At 40.7% G+C, this 19,916-nt stretch overlaps 1 protein-coding gene across 2 annotated transcripts in view; it reads right to left on the bottom strand.

The window, feature by feature from the left end:
* TRPM6 (transient receptor potential cation channel subfamily M member 6) overlaps positions 1–19,916 on the bottom strand; it is a 292,688-nt gene that overhangs the window by 86,543 nt on the left and 186,229 nt on the right. For both annotated transcript variants that reach the window (XM_077249032.1, XM_077249033.1), the window contains exons 29-30: positions 17,448–17,545; positions 4,804–4,844 (exon numbers count right to left, since the gene is read on the bottom strand). In XM_077249032.1, coding sequence (XP_077105147.1) covers positions 4,804–4,844; positions 17,448–17,545 — 139 coding nt within the window. The remainder of the gene's footprint in view (positions 1–4,803; positions 4,845–17,447; positions 17,546–19,916) is intronic.

Here is a 19,916-nt window from a genome sequence, read left to right as displayed (position 1 = left end):
CAAATAGCAGCGCATGGCAGGGGCTCATTTAGAAGATTATCTCAACACAGGAACATTCATTTAACACATCCAACTGTGGAACAGTCTCTCACAATTTCATACCACAAAAGACAAGGTATACTAACATATGTTGGCCCAGGATAGGACAAAATGAAACTCTTCTGGCATACACTAGGTGAAGGAGTCCGCTCCGCGCACAAACAGGAATTTTTCCTGGTGCATACACAGAACGTAGGGCCAGAATGTGTTGTGATAAGGCTCTAAAATAGGTCACTTTACCAAGTGCTTATTGCTATACAGAGAAGGCATTTCAGGGCCCAGTTACTCTCAAGGCAATGGTGGATGGGGCATGTTGGATCTACTGTTTTCTCAACAGCAGTCATTGGATACAGTCAGACACCCTTCATTTATACCACTAACACTGAGACCTGACAATAAACCCATGGAGTTATAAGCAAACGGGGACATGACTTTGTCTATATTCAATTGCATGGATTTCAAGGGGGTTATCCTATTAGATGTCAGAGTCTGTCCGTGTGCGTGTGGTCTCAATGTGAAGATGGTTGGGATTTGTGAACAGATGCAACTTGCTGCCTCACTGGTTCTTTTTTTTTTTTACTCTCAACTTAAGTAAAGGGAGACATTTGCCTCACATCTTCCCTTATTTTGCTTTACTATACAATTATTTATTTATTTTATCCAACTTCTTACTCTGATTAAATTGATTTATTAATAATACTAAATTAATTTTTCATGTGTTCTTTAGTTTTAACTCTTGCAAAAATATATCTGCCTATTGTGCTGTCACAGTTAAATATCCCATCATCAATTATAATGCATAGTGAGAGTTTTCAAGTAAGAAAGCAAAACAAAAATCTAACATGGGTCTTCTGACTTACAGATTAAAGGGGTTGTTCATTAATTAGATACTGATGATGTATGCTTAGGATGTAAGACCCTGAGAACAGTCTCCACAGTGTTCAGAGACATACTCTGCCTTGCTTCGTAGACAGTTTACATCAAGGCTCTGCCAGAGTTGCAAATAGTTATTTATTAGGAGTGTTGGGTGCCAGGATCTCCACCATTTGATAGCTTAAAATGGGTATTTTAAAGATTGACAGCTATCTCCTATGCGATAAATTCCCTTACTTAGAAGTCTGATTGCTGGAACCCCCCAAATCCCAAGAACCAGGGATCTGAAGAGCCCCATGTGAATGGAGTGGTGATCAATCATGCACACTGCTGTTACATTTAATCTGATTGAAGTGCTGAAGACCAACCAAGTGCAGAATTCAGCTATCACCGATAGTCCAAATAGCAACGAATGGAGCGGCACTGTGTATGATCGACGACTTCTCCATTCACAAGGGACTCGTCAATGCCCCAGTTATCAAATTTTGTGGAGGTGCCAGAGGTTAAACACCAAGAGATTGGGAAGTTAATCCCCATCAACAAGATAGAGGATAACTTTCAAACTTGACAACACCCCATTAAGAATACATCAATAACTTATTAGTGGACAACCCCTTTCATCTGTAACTAAATGGAAGCCCAATCCTCCAGCTTAGTTTTGCCTTTTGACTTGAAAATTCTCACTATACATCATAATGGATAATGTGATATTTCACTCACAAACAGTCGGCAGATAGAGTATATGATTTTAAGAGTTAAACCTGAACAAAATGTGACAAATAAAATTTAGCAATAAAAAAAACAACAAAATTCCTGGATGTAAAAATGATTTACTTCTCCATAAAAATGCCCTCTAGGTGTTTGTCAGTTTATGAAAACTCAAGACCCATGTCATTACAAACTTCTATTTCAGGAACAGTTTTCTTCCCATAAACAAGGAATAAGCAACCAAGAAGCGCCTGCAGACCCCTTCAGGGTGTAGAATCTAAGGTCCTATGAATATGGTCTGCAGTAAACTTAGCAAATATCATGTAGATCCTAGCACTTGACACTTGGAGAGTTTTACACACTTAAAATCCCACAGATCTTACAATGGTTTGTACATGTAATTTAGAAAGTTTGGTGTTGAATATAAATTACTCCACTATTATACTTTCTTCTTGTCTTCCTGAATATAAAGCTTCATAAAATATACTTTATCTAGCCACACATAAGAAAACATTTTACAAATACAGGTCTCTCCGACATCAAAGATCCCTTGTTTTAAACTTTTTTAAAGTCTGTTCTTTCAATTTTGTATGTGAATTGGGAAACTAGTATGAACCATTTTGACAGAAGATTCCACATGGCGTAAAAGCTTTGAAAAGTCAAAACATTTTGATGCAGACCAGCATTTTCCACGTCCGCCAAATTTGGCAGGGGGGCAGCACGGACATTATGCCACAGCTTGTCCAATTCATGACGAGCTGTGGCATTTCCTATGCCAGAAATCTGAGATTTCTGGAGTGTTGCACCTCTTCATGAATCAGGAGCATCTGACTCCACTATGCCCCCTCAAGATCGGCAAGAAAATCACCAGTCTTGATAAATCGAGGCCTATATATTGTATTTTCCTACCTGGAACTAATATGACTACAACCAAAGGTGAAAAAAAAAATAACTTTGGAATATATCTCATCAGAGAAATCAGCTTCTTTCTCCTGGACTGATCATTCAGTTTAAAAATTATCAATTGATGGGTAAAATCTGTCTTCAATTAATACAGATTTTCTGATTACGGAGATAGGAGATGACAGGTGGTGCTCAGAAAGATCTATGGAACTTGCAGTAGAATGTCTGTGACTGTCTTTAGCTCCTCCTCTCCATAGAATTTTAAGAGCACCAGATGTCATCTCCAATCTCAGTTACAGGAAAATGTGTCTTCTCTGAATACAGATTTTACCCATAAACAGATCAATCCAGGAGGGAAAAAAAAGCAGATTTCTCTGATTTGGAAGATTAAAATGGCGGTTACTCTTTAACCCCTTTCCGACATCAGGCGTAATAATACACCGATGTCAGACACTCTCCCTTTGATGTGGGCTCCGGAGGTGAGCCCACATCTTTTCTGGCACATATCCGCTCTTTTGATGGGTAAATCGCGATCCTCTCGCGGCTGCTAACCCGTTAAACTGACAGCAGCATTTAACATGCGCTTCCGTCAAGTCACCGATGGGTTGGCATGACAACGAGAGGTCTCCTGCAGACCTCTATGGTTGTCATGGCTGGACTGCTATGAGCGCCCCCCGGTGGTTGGCACTCATAGCAAGTGAGTAATTCTGCTACATACAGGAGATCTGATCATCGCCTGTATGTAGCAGAGCCAATCGGGTTATGGCAGCTTCTAGTCTTTCATGGAGACTATTGAAACATGCAAAAAGTAAAAAAAAAAGTTTTTAAAAATATAAAAAAAGGAAACAGTTCAAATCGCCCCCTTTTCGCCCCATTCAAAATAAAACAATTAAAAAAAAAGCAAACATACACATATTTGGTATCGCCGTGTTCAGAATCACCCAATCTATCAACAAAAAAAGGATTAACCTGATCGCTAAACGGCGTAGCGAGAAAAAAGTCAAATCGACAAAATTACGTTTCTTTAGTCACCACAACATTGCATTAAAATGCAATAACGGGCAATCAAAATCCTGTATCTGCACCAAAATGGTATTATTAAATACCTCAGCTCGGCATGCAAAAAATAAGCCATCAACCAACCCGAGATCATGAAAAATGGAGACGCTACAGGTATCGAAAAATTGCGCAATTTTTTTAACCCCTTTAGGACCAGAGGTATTTTTGGTTTTGCATTTTAATTTTTTGCTCTCTTTTTCCCAGAGCCATTAACTTTTCTATTTTTTGGTCAAAATGGCCATGTGATGGCTTGTTTTTTGCGGGAAGAGTTGTTCTTTTGAACAACACCATTGGTTTTACCATACCGTATAATGGAAAATGGACAAAAAATTCCAAGTGCGGTGAAATTGCAAAAAAAAGTGCAATCCTACAGTTTTTTGTTTTGCTTTTTTACTAGGTTCACTAAATGATAAAACTGACCTGCCATTATGATTCTCCAGATCATTATGAGTTCATAGACACCAAACATGTCTAGGTTCTTTTTTATCTAAGTGGTGAAAAAAATTCCAAGGTTTGGTAAAGAAAAATAAAATTGCACCATTTTCCGATAACCGTAGCGTCTCCATTTTTTGTAATCTCGGGTTGGGTTATTTTTTGCATGCTGAGCTGACATTTTTAATCATACATGCAGGTACGTTCTTTTGATTGCCCGATTGACAAAAAATAAAAAAAAATATGGCTCTGGGACTTCTCTGGGAGCAAAAAACGAAAACGCAATAACAAAAATACCTCCGTCGTGAAGGGGATAAATAATATTACTAAAAAAGACCAAAAATAGTATCTAAATATATGTTTATGACAATTTAACCAGTTAAATCTAAAAGAGCCCCTATTGCTCTACCACCTGTATTTCATAAAAGCTACAAAACTCAATACACAAACACATTGCAGATTCATTTTCTCGAGTTAGATTTATAAAATCAATTAATATCTACTGTTGGTCACATCATTTCCTTACATAACAACCCACTGTTAATCTCTGCCACATTCAGTCTTATTACATAATCTTTCAACAGATCTCCTGCATTGGTCAATGAATGAACGTATTTAGCGCACTGGGCGATGAATGATTGTATAAGAGGCTTAATACATCGTCAAAGTGTGGAGGCTGCGTCCTCATAATGTTCTTCAAGTGGCTAATCCAAATACTACCGCTCTAGTAAAACAGAAGGTAAATCTACAGAATCACAGTCACTCATTTGTCTTGATTCATGTACTTACAACGAACTCCTTTTCAGCTGAGCGGTGCTATTGTGTAGCTCCTAAAAAAGACCAGAAGTCGTTATGTAGGCTAGCGAAAAATATCCACTGCTCCATTAATCATTAGAAAACACATTCAGCTTTCTACAAATTATATAATGGACTGAATACTTATCAATCATTATTGAAGTTGCATAAAAAGTCACATGTGACCTCATCAACAAATCTATTCCTTTATGTTCGATTTTTTTTTTTTTAATATAAGTATTCTTTTTTGTTCCCCCCCCCCCTCCTTCTTGCAAAAGCCAGAACTTTATTTTTTCCGTAAAAAAAACCTTATGAGGCGTGTTTTGTTTTTTTTAAAAGGACAGATTGTACCTTTGAATGTCATCATCCTGTTTACTACGTGATGCACAAACAAGAAAAAAAAATTCCAACTGCAGTGAAATTGGGGGGAAAAAACTACAATTTCACAGTTGTTTTCTGGTGCCTGTTTTTATGGCGTTCCTTATGCGGTAAAAAAAATAACCTGGCAATATGATTTTCCAGGTCAGTACAATTGTGGACATAAAAAACTTGTTTTGTTTTTTTTAATATAAATTGATGATTTTTTTTTCACTACTTTAAGTTAGGGACCTAAGATCACTGCGTATGGTATATGCTATTGCTGTGTATAGCAAAAACCACAGCTTCTTTTGAAATCCAGCCACAGGACTTCTCCTCAGTAGACCCCTGGATGTCATGGCAACCTGTCAGAGTCACGTGGGGGGAAATGGGCAGTTAGGACAGCGCATTCCCAGGAAGGCGCGCTGGAAATACTACTGGTACATACTGACCACTGGTGGACATACGCAGAACAGGGCTGCAGAATACATAGCTCCTTATAATGCACAATTCCACATGTTTTGGAAGCAGAAATGGGTTCTGTGTGGTTGCAAAGGTTACACCAATACGTTGACCTCTGCTATTGAAAGTAGCATTTGACAGGCTAACAGCCACACGCACAGCTCTTCTTCACTTGCGGCTGTTAGAGGCTGAAGATGGTTGAATAACAGTCCACATAATTCCCCAGGAGATGAGGAATATCTCTTCTATGGTAGCAAGGTAAGTAGTTTGCATCGCTAGCAGGCTCTATGCTTTAGAGCAGTGTTCCCCAACTCCAGTCATCAAGCGCCACCAACAGGTAATGTTTTCAGGATTCCATTAGTATTGCCAGGTGATAATTGCACCACCAGGACAGGCAAGAATTCCATCACCTGGCAATACTAAGAAAATCCTGAAAACATGACCTGTCGGTGGCTCTTGAGGACCAAAGTTGGGAAACATTGCTTTAGAGCCTCCTCGTGATGCTTTGAAGCCACATTGGAGAGTCCTCAGTCTAGATCAGTAACACAACCATGCTGCTAATCCAAATTGTCAATCTTTAAAGAGCATACCATTCCCCCAGCAAAGGGACACCAATGGCCAGGAGCAGTGTGCTCCTGAAGGAAACAAGTTAAGAACACCTCTTCAAGTGCAAAGCTTATTTTACATTTTTTATTACCAGTAAAGATGGTTGCACCCTCTCTATATTCACATATCCATGTGACATGTCCTAAGCACATGGTCCCATAGGTTTCATTGAGCCACCCACACATCAGTTTTAATAACAGGTCTACAGGTGCTTCTCACAAAATTAGAATATATCATCAAAAAGTTAATTTATTTCAGTTCTTCCATACAAAAAGAGAATTTCATATATTATATAGAGTCATTTCACACAGAGTGATCTATTTCAAGTGTTTACTTCTGTTTATGTTGAGATGAAAACCCAAAAGTCATTATCTCAGTAAATTAGAATACTTTTTAACACCAGCTTGAAAAATGATTACAAAATCCGAAATGATGGCCTACTGAAATGTATGTTCAGTAAGTGCACTCATTACTTGGTCGGGGCTCCTTTTGCGTCAATTACTGCATCAATGCGGCTTGGCATGGAGGCAATCAGCCTGTGGCACTGCTGAGGTGTTATGGAAGCCCAGGTTGCTTTGATAGCAGCCTTCACCTTGTCTGCATTGTTGGGTCTGGTGTCTCATCTTCCTCTTGACAATACCCTATAGATTTTCTATGGGGTTAAGGTCAGGCAAGTTTTCTGGCCAATCAAGAACAGTTATATTGTTTTTTAAACCAGGTATTGTTACTTTGGGCAGTATGGACAGATTCAAAGTCCTGCTGGAAAATGAAATCTCCATTTCCAAAAAGCTTGTCGGCAGAGGAAAGCATGAAGTGCTGTAAAATTTTCTGGTAGACTGCTACGCTGACTTTGGTCTTGATAAAACACAGTGGATCTAGACCAGCAGATGACATGGCTCCCCAAATCATCACCGATTGTGGAAACTTCACACTAGACCTCAAGCAGCTTGGATTGTGTGCCTCTCCACTCTTCCTCCAGACTTTGGGACCTTGATTTCCAAATGAAATGCAAAATTGACTTTCATCTTAACACAACACCTTGGACCACTGAGCAACAGTCCAATTCTTTATCTCCTTGGCCCAGGTAAGACGCTTCTGGCGTTGTCTATTGGTCATGAGTGGCTTGACACAAGGAAGACGACACTTGTAGCCCATGTCCTGGATACGCCTGTGTATGGTGGCTCTTGAAGCAATGACTCCAGCAGCAGTCCACTCCTTGTGAATCTCCCCAAAAAATTTTAATGGCTTTTCTTAATCCTTTCAAGGCTGCGGTTATCCCGGTTGTTTGTGCACCTTTTTCTACCACACTTTTTCCTTCTACTCAACTTTCCATTAATATGCTTGGATTCAGCACTTTGTGAACAGCCAGCTTCTTTAGCAATGACCTTTTGTGGCTTACCCTCTTTGTGGAGTGTGTCAATGACTGTCTTCTGGACATCTGTCAAGTTAGCAGTCTTCCCCATGAGCCTACTGAAACAGACTAAGGGACCTTTGTAAATGCTTAGGAAGTCTTTGCAGGTGTTTTTTGCTAATTATTCTAATTTACTGAGATTTTTTTTTTTTTTTCCTTTTTTTTTTGGAAGTGCATTTGAACAGCAAGGTGGATTGCTGTTGAGGGGAAATAGAGAAAAAAAAATCTATAAATCTTCAGCATAGCGAGGTTGAACGAGCTGAGTGTGACCTGAGCGTAAGTGTGAACGGCGGTAAGTGTGACTTGTGATTCAGTGAAGAGGTATTTGGAAAGCCTTTAACAAATACCTGTGTGAATTGGTGTGGGTTGCGGAATTGGGAGTAGCTATATTCACAAGGGGTTAACTTAGGGTGGGGGCTCATAATTAAGGGTTTATAAGGGGCAGCTGTTTGGGGCTCAAGTCCTTTTTGGAAGTGCATTTGAACAGCAAGGTGGATTGCTGTTGAAGGGAAATAGAGAAAAAAAAATCTATAAATCTTCAGCATAGCAAGTGTGAACGAGCTGAGTGTGACCTGAGTGTAAGTGTGGACGGCGGTAAGTGTGACTTGTGATTCAGCGACTTTGGAATCAGGGAGTTTCCAAGGGAGGAATTGCTGTCTGTTTTTTATTAATACTTTGTATTTATTTTTTATTTAACGTTTCTGTGTGGTGCAATCCCCATTAGGAAATGTGATCCACTATTGTTAATGCCATCCAGTGCACATCTTGCCACATGTATGCAGTCCTTGATCAGCCGGTCGAGGGTGCATACTGCTGTGCGAGATGTGAGCACGTTGAGCATTTGGAAGCCCAGATTCTGGATCTAAATGTGCAGCTGGCAACACTGAGATCCATTGACAACATGGAAAGGAGTCTTCTGCTCACTGAGCAGACGCTCAATGGGATAGATGAGGGGGGGGGGGATGGTAGAATGGAGCTGCAGGACAGTGAAGTAGCAAGCTGGGTGACATTTAGGAAGCGGGGTAGAGGGAAGAGTGCCAGGGAGGCTAGTCCTGATCTGGCACACCCTAACAAGTTTGCTAAGTTGGCAGATGAGGGGGATGCCAGTACAGGGGTAGCACTGCTGCAGCCAGGCATGTCCTCTGAAAGCCGGAGGAGTGACTGCTCCAGTAAGGAGGGAAATAGGAGAGCATGGCAGGCCAGACTGGTACTGGTAGGGGGGGACTCAATTATTAGGGGAACAGATAGGGCAATCTGTCACAAAGACAGGGATCGTCGAACGATGTGCTGCCTACCTGGCACTCGAGTCCGACACATCGCTGATCGGGTGGACAGATTACTGGGAGGGGCTGGTGAGAACCCAGAGGTCATGGTGCACATTGGCACAAATGACAAAGTTAGAGGTAGGTGGAAGATGAATTCAGGGAATTAGGCTGCAAGCTGAAAGCAAGGACCTCCAACGTGGTATTTTACGAAATACTGCCTGTACCACGTGCCACGCCAGAGAGGCAACGGGAGATTAGGGAGGTTTATAAGTGGCTCAATAATTGGTGTAGGAAGGAGGGGTTTGGGTTCCTGCAGAACTGGGTCGACTTCTCAGTTGGCTACAGGCTCTACGCTAGGGACGGGCTGCACCTCAGTGGGGAAGGTGCAGCTGTGCTGGGGGAGAAAATGGCTAGAAGGTTGGAGGAGTGTTTAAACTAGGGATTGGGGGGAGGGTATTCAATTTATAGGAGGGGAAGATAGTGCAGATAGAGACCTGGGCACAAATAAGGAAGTTGGGGGTGGCGGTGGCATGGGAGGTAGGGTTAGAACAGTTAATAATTTAAGAAAGAATAGAGGTACAGAGAGGAACATCAAGTGCATGTATACTAATGCCAGAAGCCTCGCCAACAAAATGGACGAATTAGAACTAATGTTGTTGGAGCATAATTATGACATGGTGGGGATATCTGAAACATGGCTGGATGAGAGCCATGACTGGGCTGTTAACTTGCAGGGCTATAGCCTGTTCAGAAATGACCATACAGATAAGCGAGGGGGAGGGGTGTGTCTATATGTAAAATCGTCCTTAAAACCCATCCTGCGTGATAATATAAGTGAATTTAATGAAAATGTAGAGTCCCTGTGGTGGAGATAAGGGGACGGGGAAAAAATAATAAATTACTGATAGGGGTTTGTTATAAATCTCCAAAAATAATGGAAGCAATGGAGAATATTCTCATAAAGCAAATAGATGAAGCTGCGACTCAAGGAGAAGTCATTATTATGGGGGACTTCAACTACCCTGAAATAGATTGGGGAACAGAAACCTGCAGTTCCAGCAAAGGTAATCGGTTTTTGACAACTATGAGAGACAATTGCCTTTCACAACTGGTTCAGGACCCAACAAGGAGGGGGGCACTGCTAGACCTAATATTAACCAACAGGCCAGACCTAATATCAAATATAAGAGTTGGGGGTCACTTGGGGAATAGTGATCACAAAATAATAAGTTTTCATGTATCCTTTAATAAGATGTGTAGTAGAGGGGTAACAAGGACACTAAACTTCAGGAGGGCACATTTCCAACGGATGAGAGAGGATCTTGGTGCAATTAACTGGGACGATATCCTGAGACATAAAAGTACACAAAGAAAATGGGAGACGTTTATTAGCATCATGGATAGGACCTGTGCACAGTATATACCGTATGGGAATAAACATACTAGAAATAGGAGGAAACCAATATGGCAAAATAGAGCTGTAAGGGGCGCAATAAGTGACAAAAAGAAAGCATTTAGAGAATTAAAGGAAGTAGGTAGTGAGGAGGCATTAAATAAATACAGAAAATTAAATAAATTCTGTAAAAAGCAAATCAAGGCAGCAAAGATTGAGACAGAGAGACTCATTGCCAGAGAGAGTAAAAATAATCCCAAAATATTCTTTAACTATATAAATAGTAAGAAACTAAAAAATGACAGTGTTGGCCCCCTTAAAAATAGTCTGGGTGAAATGGTGGATGAGGATGAGGAAAAAGCCAATATGCTAAATGACTTTTTTCAATCAGTATTTACAAAAGAAAATCCCATGGCAGACAAAATGACTAGAGATAAAAATTCCCAATTAACCCCTTAAGCCCCGAGGGTGGTTTGCACGTTAATGACCGGGCCAATTTTTACAATTCTGACCACTGTCCCTTTATGAGGTTATAACTCTGGAACGCTTCAACGGATCTTGGCGATTCTGACATTGTTTTCTTGTGACATATTGTACTTCATGATAGTGGTAAAATTTATTCGATATAACTTGCGTTTATTTGTGAAAAAAATGAATATTTGGCGAAAATTTTGAAAATTTCGCAATTTTCCAACTTTGAATTTTTATGCCCTTAAATCACAGACATATGTCACACAAAATGCTTAATAAATAACATTTCCCACATGTCTACTTTACATCAGCACAATTTTGGAACCAAAATTTTTTTTTGTGACGGAGTTATAAGGGTTAAAAGTTGACCAGCAATTTCTCATTTTTACAACACCATTTTTTTTTAGGGACCACATCTCATTTGAAGTCATTTTGACGGGTCTATATGATAGAAAATACCCAAGTGTGACACCATTCTAAAAACTGCACCCCTCAAGGTACTCAAAACCACTTTCAAGAAGTTTATTAACCCTTCAGGTGTTTCACAGGAATTTTTGGAATGTTTAAATAAAAATGAACATTTAACTTTTTTTTACACAAAATTTATTTCAGCTCCAATTTGTTTTATTTTACCAAGGGTAACAGGAGAAAATAGACCCCAAAAGTTGTTGTACAATTTGTCCTGAGTACGCTGATACCCCATATGTGGGGGTAAACCACAGTTTGGGCGCATGGCAGAGCTTGGAAGCAAAGGAGCGCCATTTGACTTTTCAATGCAAAATTGACTGGAATTGAGATGGGACGCCATGTTGCATTTGGAGAGCCCCTGATGTGCCTAAACATTGAAACCCCTAACAAGTGACACCATTTTGGAAAGTAGACCCCCTAAGGAACTTATCTAGATGTGTGGTGAGCACTTTGACCCAACAAGTGCTTTACAGAAGTTTATAATGCAGAGCCGTAAAAATAAAAAATCATATTTTTTCACAAAAATTATCTTTTCACCCCCAATTTTTTATTTTCCCAAGGGTAAGAGAAGAAATTGGACCCCAAAAATTGTTGTGCAGTTTGTCCTGAGTACACTGATACCCCATATGTGGGTGTAAACCATTGTTTGGGCGCAGGGCAGAGCTCAGAAGGGAAGGAGCGCCATTTGACTTTTCAATGCAAAATTGACTGGAATTGAGATGGGACGCCATGTTGCGTTTGGAGAGCCCCTAATGTGCCTAAACATTGAAACCCCCCACGAGTGACACCATTTTGGAAAGTAGACCCCTTAAGGAACTTATCTAGATGTGTGTTGAGCACTTTGACCCAACAAGTGCTTCACAGAAGTTTATAATGCAGAGCCGTAAAAATAAAAAATCATATTTTTTCACAAAAATGATCTTTTCACCCCCAATTTTTTATTTTCCCAAGGGTAAGAGAAGAAATTGGACCCCAAAAATTGTTGTGCAGTTTGTCCTGAGTACACTGATACCCCATATGTGGGTGTAAACCATTGTTTGGGCGCAGGGCAGAGCTCAGAAGGGAAGGAGCGCCATTTGACTTTTCAATGCAAAATTGACTGGAATTGAGATGGGACGCCATGTTGCGTTTGGAGAGCCCCTAATGTGCCTAAACATTGAAACCCCCCACGAGTGACACCATTTTGGAAAGTAGACCCCTTAAGGAACTTATCTAGATGTGTGTTGAGCACTTTGACCCAACAAGTGCTTCACAGAAGTTTATAATGCAGAGCCGTAAAAATAAAAAATCATATTTTTTCACAAAAATGATCTTTTCACCCCCATTTTTTTATTTCCCCAAGGGTAAGAGAAGAAATTAGACCACAAAAGTTGTTGTGCAATTTGTCCTGAGTACGACGATACCCCATATGTGGGGGTAAACCACTGTTTGGGTGCATAGCAGAGCTCGGAAGGGAAGGAGCGCTATTTGACTTTTCAATGCAAAATTGACTGGAATTAAGATGGGATGCCATGTTGCATTTGGAGAGCCCCTGATGTGCCTAAACATTAAAAAAACCCCACAAGTGACACCATTTTGGAAAGTAGACCCCCTAAGGAACTTATCTAGATGTGTTTTGAGAGCTTTGAACCCCCAAGTGTTTCACTACAGTTTATAACGCAGAGCCGTGAAAATAAAAATTATTTTTTTTTTCACAAAAATGATTTTTTAGCCCCCAGTTTTGTATTTTCACAAGGGTATCAGGATAAATTGGACCCCAAAAGTTGTTGTCCAATTTGTCTGGAGTACGCTGATACCCCATTTGTGGGGAGGGACCACTGTTTGGGCGCATGACAGAGCTCGGAAGGGAAGGAGCGCCATTTGGAATGCAGACTTAAATGGATTGGTCTGCAGGCGTCACGTTGCATTTGCAGAGCCCCTGATGTACCCAAACAGTACAAACCCCCCACAAGTGACCCCATATTGGAAACTAGACCCCCCAAGGAACTTATCTAGATGTGTTGTGAGAACTTTGAACCCCCAAGTGTTTCACTACAGTTTATAACGCAGAGCCGTGAAAATAATTTTTTTTTTTTTTTTCACAAAAATGAAATTTAGCCCCCAGTTTTGTATTTTCACAAGGGTATCAGGATAAATTGGACCGTAAAAGTTGTTGTCCAATTTGTCCTGAGTACGCTGATACCCCCTATGTGGGGGGGGACCACTGTTTGGGCGCATGACAGAGCTCGGAAGGGAAGGAGCGCCATTTGGAATGCAGACTTAAATGGATTGGTCTGCAGGCATCACGTTGCATTTGCAGAGCCCCTGATGTACCCAAACAGTACAAACCCCCCACAAGTGACCCCATATTGGAAACTAGACCCCCCAAGGAACTTATCTAGATGTGTTGTGAGAACTTTGAACCCCCAAGTGTTTCACTACAGTTTATAACGCAGAGCCGTGAAAATAAAAATTATTTTTCTTTTTCACAAAAATGATTTTTTAGCCCCCAGTTTTGTATTTTCACAAGGGTATCAGGATAAATTGGACCCTAAAAGTTGTTGTCCAATTTGTCCTGAGTACGCTGATACCCCCTATGTGGGGGGGAACCACTGTTTGGGCGCATGACAGAGCTCGGAAGGGAAGGAGCGCCATTTGGACTGCAGACTTAAATGGATTGGTCTGCAGGCGTCACGTTGCATTTGCAGAGCCCCTGATGTACCCAAATAGTACAAACCCCCCACAAGTGACCCCATATTGGAAACTAGACCTCCCAAGGAACTTATCTAGATGTGTTGTGAGAACTTTGAACCCCCAAGTGTTTCACTACAGTTTACAACGCAGAGCCGTGAAAATAAAACATATTTTTTTTCCCACAAAAATGATTTTTAGCCCCCCAAATTTTTATTTTCCCAAGGATAACAAGAGAACTTGGACCCCAGAAGTTGTTGTTCAATTTGTCCCTAGTACGCTGATACCCCATATGTTGGGGTAAACCCCTTTTTGGACGCACGGGAGACCTCGGAAGGGAAGGAGCACTGTTTTACTTTTTCAACGCAGAATTGGCTGGAATTGAGATTGGACGCCATGTCGCGTTTGGAGAGCCCCTGATGTGCCTGAACAGTGGAAACTCCCCAATTCTACCTGAAACCCTACCCCTAACCTCACCCCTAACCGTTTACTGAACATTTTCTGACAGTCATAAGTGCCACGTATATAAGTGCCACGTATATAAGTGCCACGTATATAAGTGCCACGTATATAAGTGCCACGTATATAAGTGCCACGTATATAAGTGCCACGTATATAAGTGCCACGTATATAAGTGCCACTTATATAAGTGCCACGTATATAAGTGCCACGTATATAAGTGCCACGTATATAAGTGCCACGTATTTAAGAGCCACGTATTTAAGTGCCACGTATTTCAGTGCCACGATATTTCAGTGCCACGTATTTCAGTGCCACGTATTTCAGGCACTGAAAAATACGTGGCACGTAAATACGTGGCACGTAAATACGTGGCACTGAAATACGTGGCACTGAAATACGTGGCACTTAAATACGTGGCACTTAAATACGTGGCACTTAAATACGTGGCACTTAAACACGTGGCACTTAAATACGTGGCACTTAAATACGTGGCACTTAAATACGTGGCACTTAAATACGTGGCACTTAAATACGTGGCACTTATATACGTGGCACTTATATACGTGGCCACTGAAATATCGTGGCACTTATATACGTATATAAACGTATATTTCAGTGCCACGTATTTCAGTGCCACGTATTTCAGGTTAGGGGTAGGGTTAGGGGTAGGGTTAGGGTTTTTTGTTTTTTTCTTGTTTTCTTGTGTTTTTCTATAAAAACGCATGCGTTTTACCGCGTTTACATGCATTTTTTCACACGTGGTTTTTTTAAAAAACGCATGCAGATAAAAACGCAAGTGTGAAACCAGACTAAAAGACGCTTTTTATAGCAAAAAAGTTTTTGCGTCTCCACATTTTGAGACCTATAATTTTTCCACATTTTGGTCCACAGAGTCATGTGAGGTCTTGTTTTTTGCGGGACGAGTTGACGTTTTTATTGGTAACATTTTCGGACACGTGACCATTTTTTATCACTTTTTATTCCGATTTTTGTGAGGCAGAATAACCAAAAACCAGCTATTCATGAATTTCTTTTGGGGGAGGCGTTTATACCGTTCTGCGCTTGGTAAAATTGATAAAGCAGTTTTATTCGTCGGGTCAGTACGATTACAGCGATACCTCATTTATATCATTTTTTTATGTTTTGACGCTTTTATACGATAAAAACTATTTTATAGAAAAAATAATTATTTTGGCATCGCTTTATTCTGAGGACTATAACTTTTTTATTTTTTTGCTGATGATGCTGTATGGCGGCTCGTTTTTTGCGGGACAAGATGACGTTTTCAGCGGTAACATGGTTATTTATATCCGTCTTTTTGATCGCGTGTTATTCCACTTTTTGTCCGGCGGTATGGTAATAAAGCGTTGTTTTTTGCCTCGTTTTTTTTTTTTTTTTCTTACGGTGTTTACTGAAGGGGTTAACTAGTGGGCCAGTTTTATAGGTTGGGTCGTTACGGACACGGCGATACTAAATATGTGTACTTTTATTGTTTTTGTTTGTTTTTTTTAGATAAAGAAATGTATTTATGGGAATAATATTTTTTTTTTTATTATTATTTATTTAGGAATTTTTTTATTTTTTTTTTTACACATGTGGAAATTTTTTTTTTTACTTTTTTACTTTGTCCCAGGGGGGGACATCACAGATCGCAGATCTGATAGTGTGCACAGCACTCTATGAGATCCGCGATCATCCTTTCATCGGAGCAGGCTGCAGCTTTCATCTGCAGCCTGCTCCGACCCGGAAGTGCTCCCTGCAGGACCCGGATACAGCCCCTCGGCCATTTTGGATCCGGGGCCTGCAGGGAGAAGACGTTCGGTACGAGGTGAGTACATCACCTTGTACCGATCGTCTCAGGGAAGCCCGCAGGGAGCCCCCTCCCTGCGCGATGCTTCCCTGTACCGCCGGTACACCGCGATCATGTTTGATCGCGGTGTGCCGGGGGTTAATGTGCCGGGGGCGGTCCGTGACCGCTCCTGGCACATAGTGCCGGATGTCAGCTGCGATATGCAGCCGACACCCGGCCGCGATCGGCCGCGCTCCCCCCGTGAGCGCGGCCGATCGCGTATGACGTACTATCCCGTCACCGGGAATTAAGTCCCAGGTCACCTTGACGGGATAGTACGTCATACGGGATTAAGGGGTTAAATGTCACCTGCTTAACCCAGCAGGAAGTACGGCGGCATCTAAAAATCACTAAAATTGACAAATCTCCGGGCCCGGATGAGATACACCCTCGAGTGCTGCGGGAATTAAGTACAGTCATTGATAGACCATTATTTATACTTTCTGGAAAAGTATAATGTTACAGGGTATATACACTAGGTTCCTTGATAGGGCGTTGATCCAGGGAACTAGTCTGATTGCCGTATGTGGAGTCGGGAAGGAATTTTTTCCCCCAATGTGGAGCTTACTCTTTGCCACATGGGTTTTTTTTGCCTTCCTCTGGATCAACATGTTAGGGCATGTTCGGTTAGCCTATGGGTTGAACTAGATGGACTTAAAGTCTTCCTTCAACCTTAATAACTATGTAATAACTTTAGGGCTTTCATTGGCTGTAAGCCATAATCATCAACATTAACAGAAATAAACACTTGAAATAGATCACTCTGTAATTACTCTATATAATATATGATTTTAACATTTTGTATTGAAGAACTGAAATAAATTAACTTTTTGATGATATTCTAATTTTGCGAGAAGCACTTGAATGTCTCCGGTCTGTGAGGCTCAGAGCATGTGCTACTCTCATCATTTTACGACTCAGTCTCAGCCATTAAAGTCTATAAGGATTGGTGTAAAACAGATGACACAATGAAGACATACTTTGTACTTCGCAGTTCCATCTGTTTTTTATCCATTTTTAGCAATTGACTCTAAACAATGGTTAAGAATCAATGGATAAAAGATTTCAGACAATCTAATTACTTCAGTGAACAAAAACAGATGAGAAAAAAATGGATAGAACATGGATGATACATGCAAGAAAAACAGTCCGTTTTATACGGATATAAAAATAGACACGGATGTGTGAATGTAACCCTACAAGCATTTCCTCGTCTGCACTCACCTCTCGGGAATGCCTTAAGTATTCATTTGTCTGTAGTAGATTTCTTCCAATTTCTTGAGCCTTTAGTTGCTGCCGAACATACGTCATGTGTTCCAATCCTGGTCAAAAAGTAAAGTAAGAACAACCTGTGTGTCTCCATCTACATTCACATAAATGTCCACATGAGACTGGAAATTAAAGTGATACGTTGGCCCTGCTTTCCCAACTCAGAAATGGTGCAAGATACAAGGAAGGGGGTATTAGAGAAGAGTTACATTTCTAGCAGGTACTGTACATGATGTACAACTAATACTTTTATGCTATGGTTGGCTTTTTTCAGGTTCTAGTGATGGGAAGCTGGATAGATAAGTGTCCATTAGATACCATAGATTTATTGGCTAAAACTATATACACCACAATAATATATGGAACACGACTAGACGCTACAGATATTGCATTTGAATCCACTAGACATAAAAAACACTACACAAACAAAGTATTAATAGTGGATCTAATATATTTGGATGGCCAGTAATGAGGATTAGGATGTAGTCACTCAGACATCCAAGCAAAACTGGCACCCAATGTTCAGCAGGGTCTGTGGAAGTAGGGGGTCTCTATGCACTAGACATAACAGTATCAGTTTTGTCCAAGGTTTCTTTAGGCCTCATTCAGACATCCAAGTAGCACATGAGTGTTGTATCCATGTTTTTCATGGATACAGCACTTTATCCATTATAATCTATGTGGCTGTTCACATGTCCATGTTTTTTCACAAACTGTATATCCATGAAAAACTCACGGGGACATGTCCTTTTTGTTCCCAGCAGCACAGATGAAAAGTAACAATACAATTTTATGGGTCCATGAAAAACACGTACAGCACATAGATGAGATCAGTGTGTTGACCAGTCTTAATGTTGGAAAGGATAGGAGAAGCTATGCCATTTATTTATTTATCCATACACTAATGTATGATGAAAAAAAACACAGATGACACATGGACCAAACACTGATGACCTACGGATCCAATACACAGATGTATGATGAAGAAACACTGATGACACATGGACCAAACACCAATGACTCACGGATCCAATACACTGATGTATGATGAAGAAACACTGATGACTCCAGGATCCAATACACTGATGTATGATAAAGAAACACTGATGACACATGGACCAAACACTGATGCCTCACGGATCCAATAGACTGATTTATGATGAAGAAACACTGATGACACATGGGCCAAACACTGATGACTCACGGATCCAATACACTGATTTATGATGAAGAAACACTGATGACACATGGGCCAAACACTGATGACTCACAGATCCAATACACTGATTTATGATGAAGAAACACTGATGACACATGGGCCAAACACTGATGACCCACGGATCCAATAATCTGATTTATGATGAAAAAACACTGATGACACATGGGCCAAACAATGATGACTCACGGATCCAATAGACTGATTTATGATGAAAAAACGCTGATGACACATGGACCAAACACTGATGACTCACGGATCCAATAGACTGATTTATGATGAAGAAACACTGATGACACATGGGCCAAACACAAATGACTCACGGATCCAATAGACTGATTTATGATGAAGCAACGCTGATGACACGTGGGCCAAACACAAATGACTCACGGATCCAATAGACGGATTTATGATGAAGCAACGCTGATGACACGTGGGCCAAACACAAATGACTCACGGATCCAATAGACGGATTTATGATGAAGCAACGCTGATGACACGTGGGCCAAACACTGATGATTCACGGATCCAATAATCAGATTTATGATGAAGAAACACTGATGACACATGGGCCAAATACTGACGACTCACAGATCCAATAGACTGATTTATGATGAAGAAACACTGATGACACATGGGCCAAACAGTGATGACTCACGGATCCAATACACTGATGTATAATGAAGAAACACGGATGACTCACGGATACAATACACTGAAGTATGATGAAGAAACACAGATGACACAAGGACCAAGTACTGATGACCCACGGATCCAATACACTGATGATACCGGTAGCATTTTCTATGTATATGTGAAAAATACTGATATCTGAATAAGGCCATTAATGTTTTACAGGACCCTTTCCAAAAATTCTCTTGCAGCATAAAAAAACAGAATCATAAAAAGTAGTCTACATGTGATTGGTCACACGGGTTGTTCTGTATTCATGAGCAGTCAGGAATCTTCTGCGCTTGTGCAGTGAGCAGATGAAGGTGACCATGTGTTATGTAGGGAGGTGCAGTAACCGCGGATTCATCTGTGTATTGCACATGCATCGGGTGCTATGGGCGCTGCATTGATAGACAACTGCCTATGATGGGAAGGTGGTTGTATGAGATTAGAAAACATGGCTACCGTCTTCTAGAAACAGCACCATTGTTAACTACTGTTGTGTCTGGAATTGGAGTGGAGCTGCAATTTCAGAC

Source organism: Ranitomeya variabilis, chromosome 1 (assembly GCF_051348905.1).
Source record: "Ranitomeya variabilis isolate aRanVar5 chromosome 1, aRanVar5.hap1, whole genome shotgun sequence".
NCBI lineage: Eukaryota > Metazoa > Chordata > Amphibia > Anura > Dendrobatidae > Ranitomeya > Ranitomeya variabilis.
This window is presented reverse-complemented; position numbering and strand designations above follow the sequence as displayed.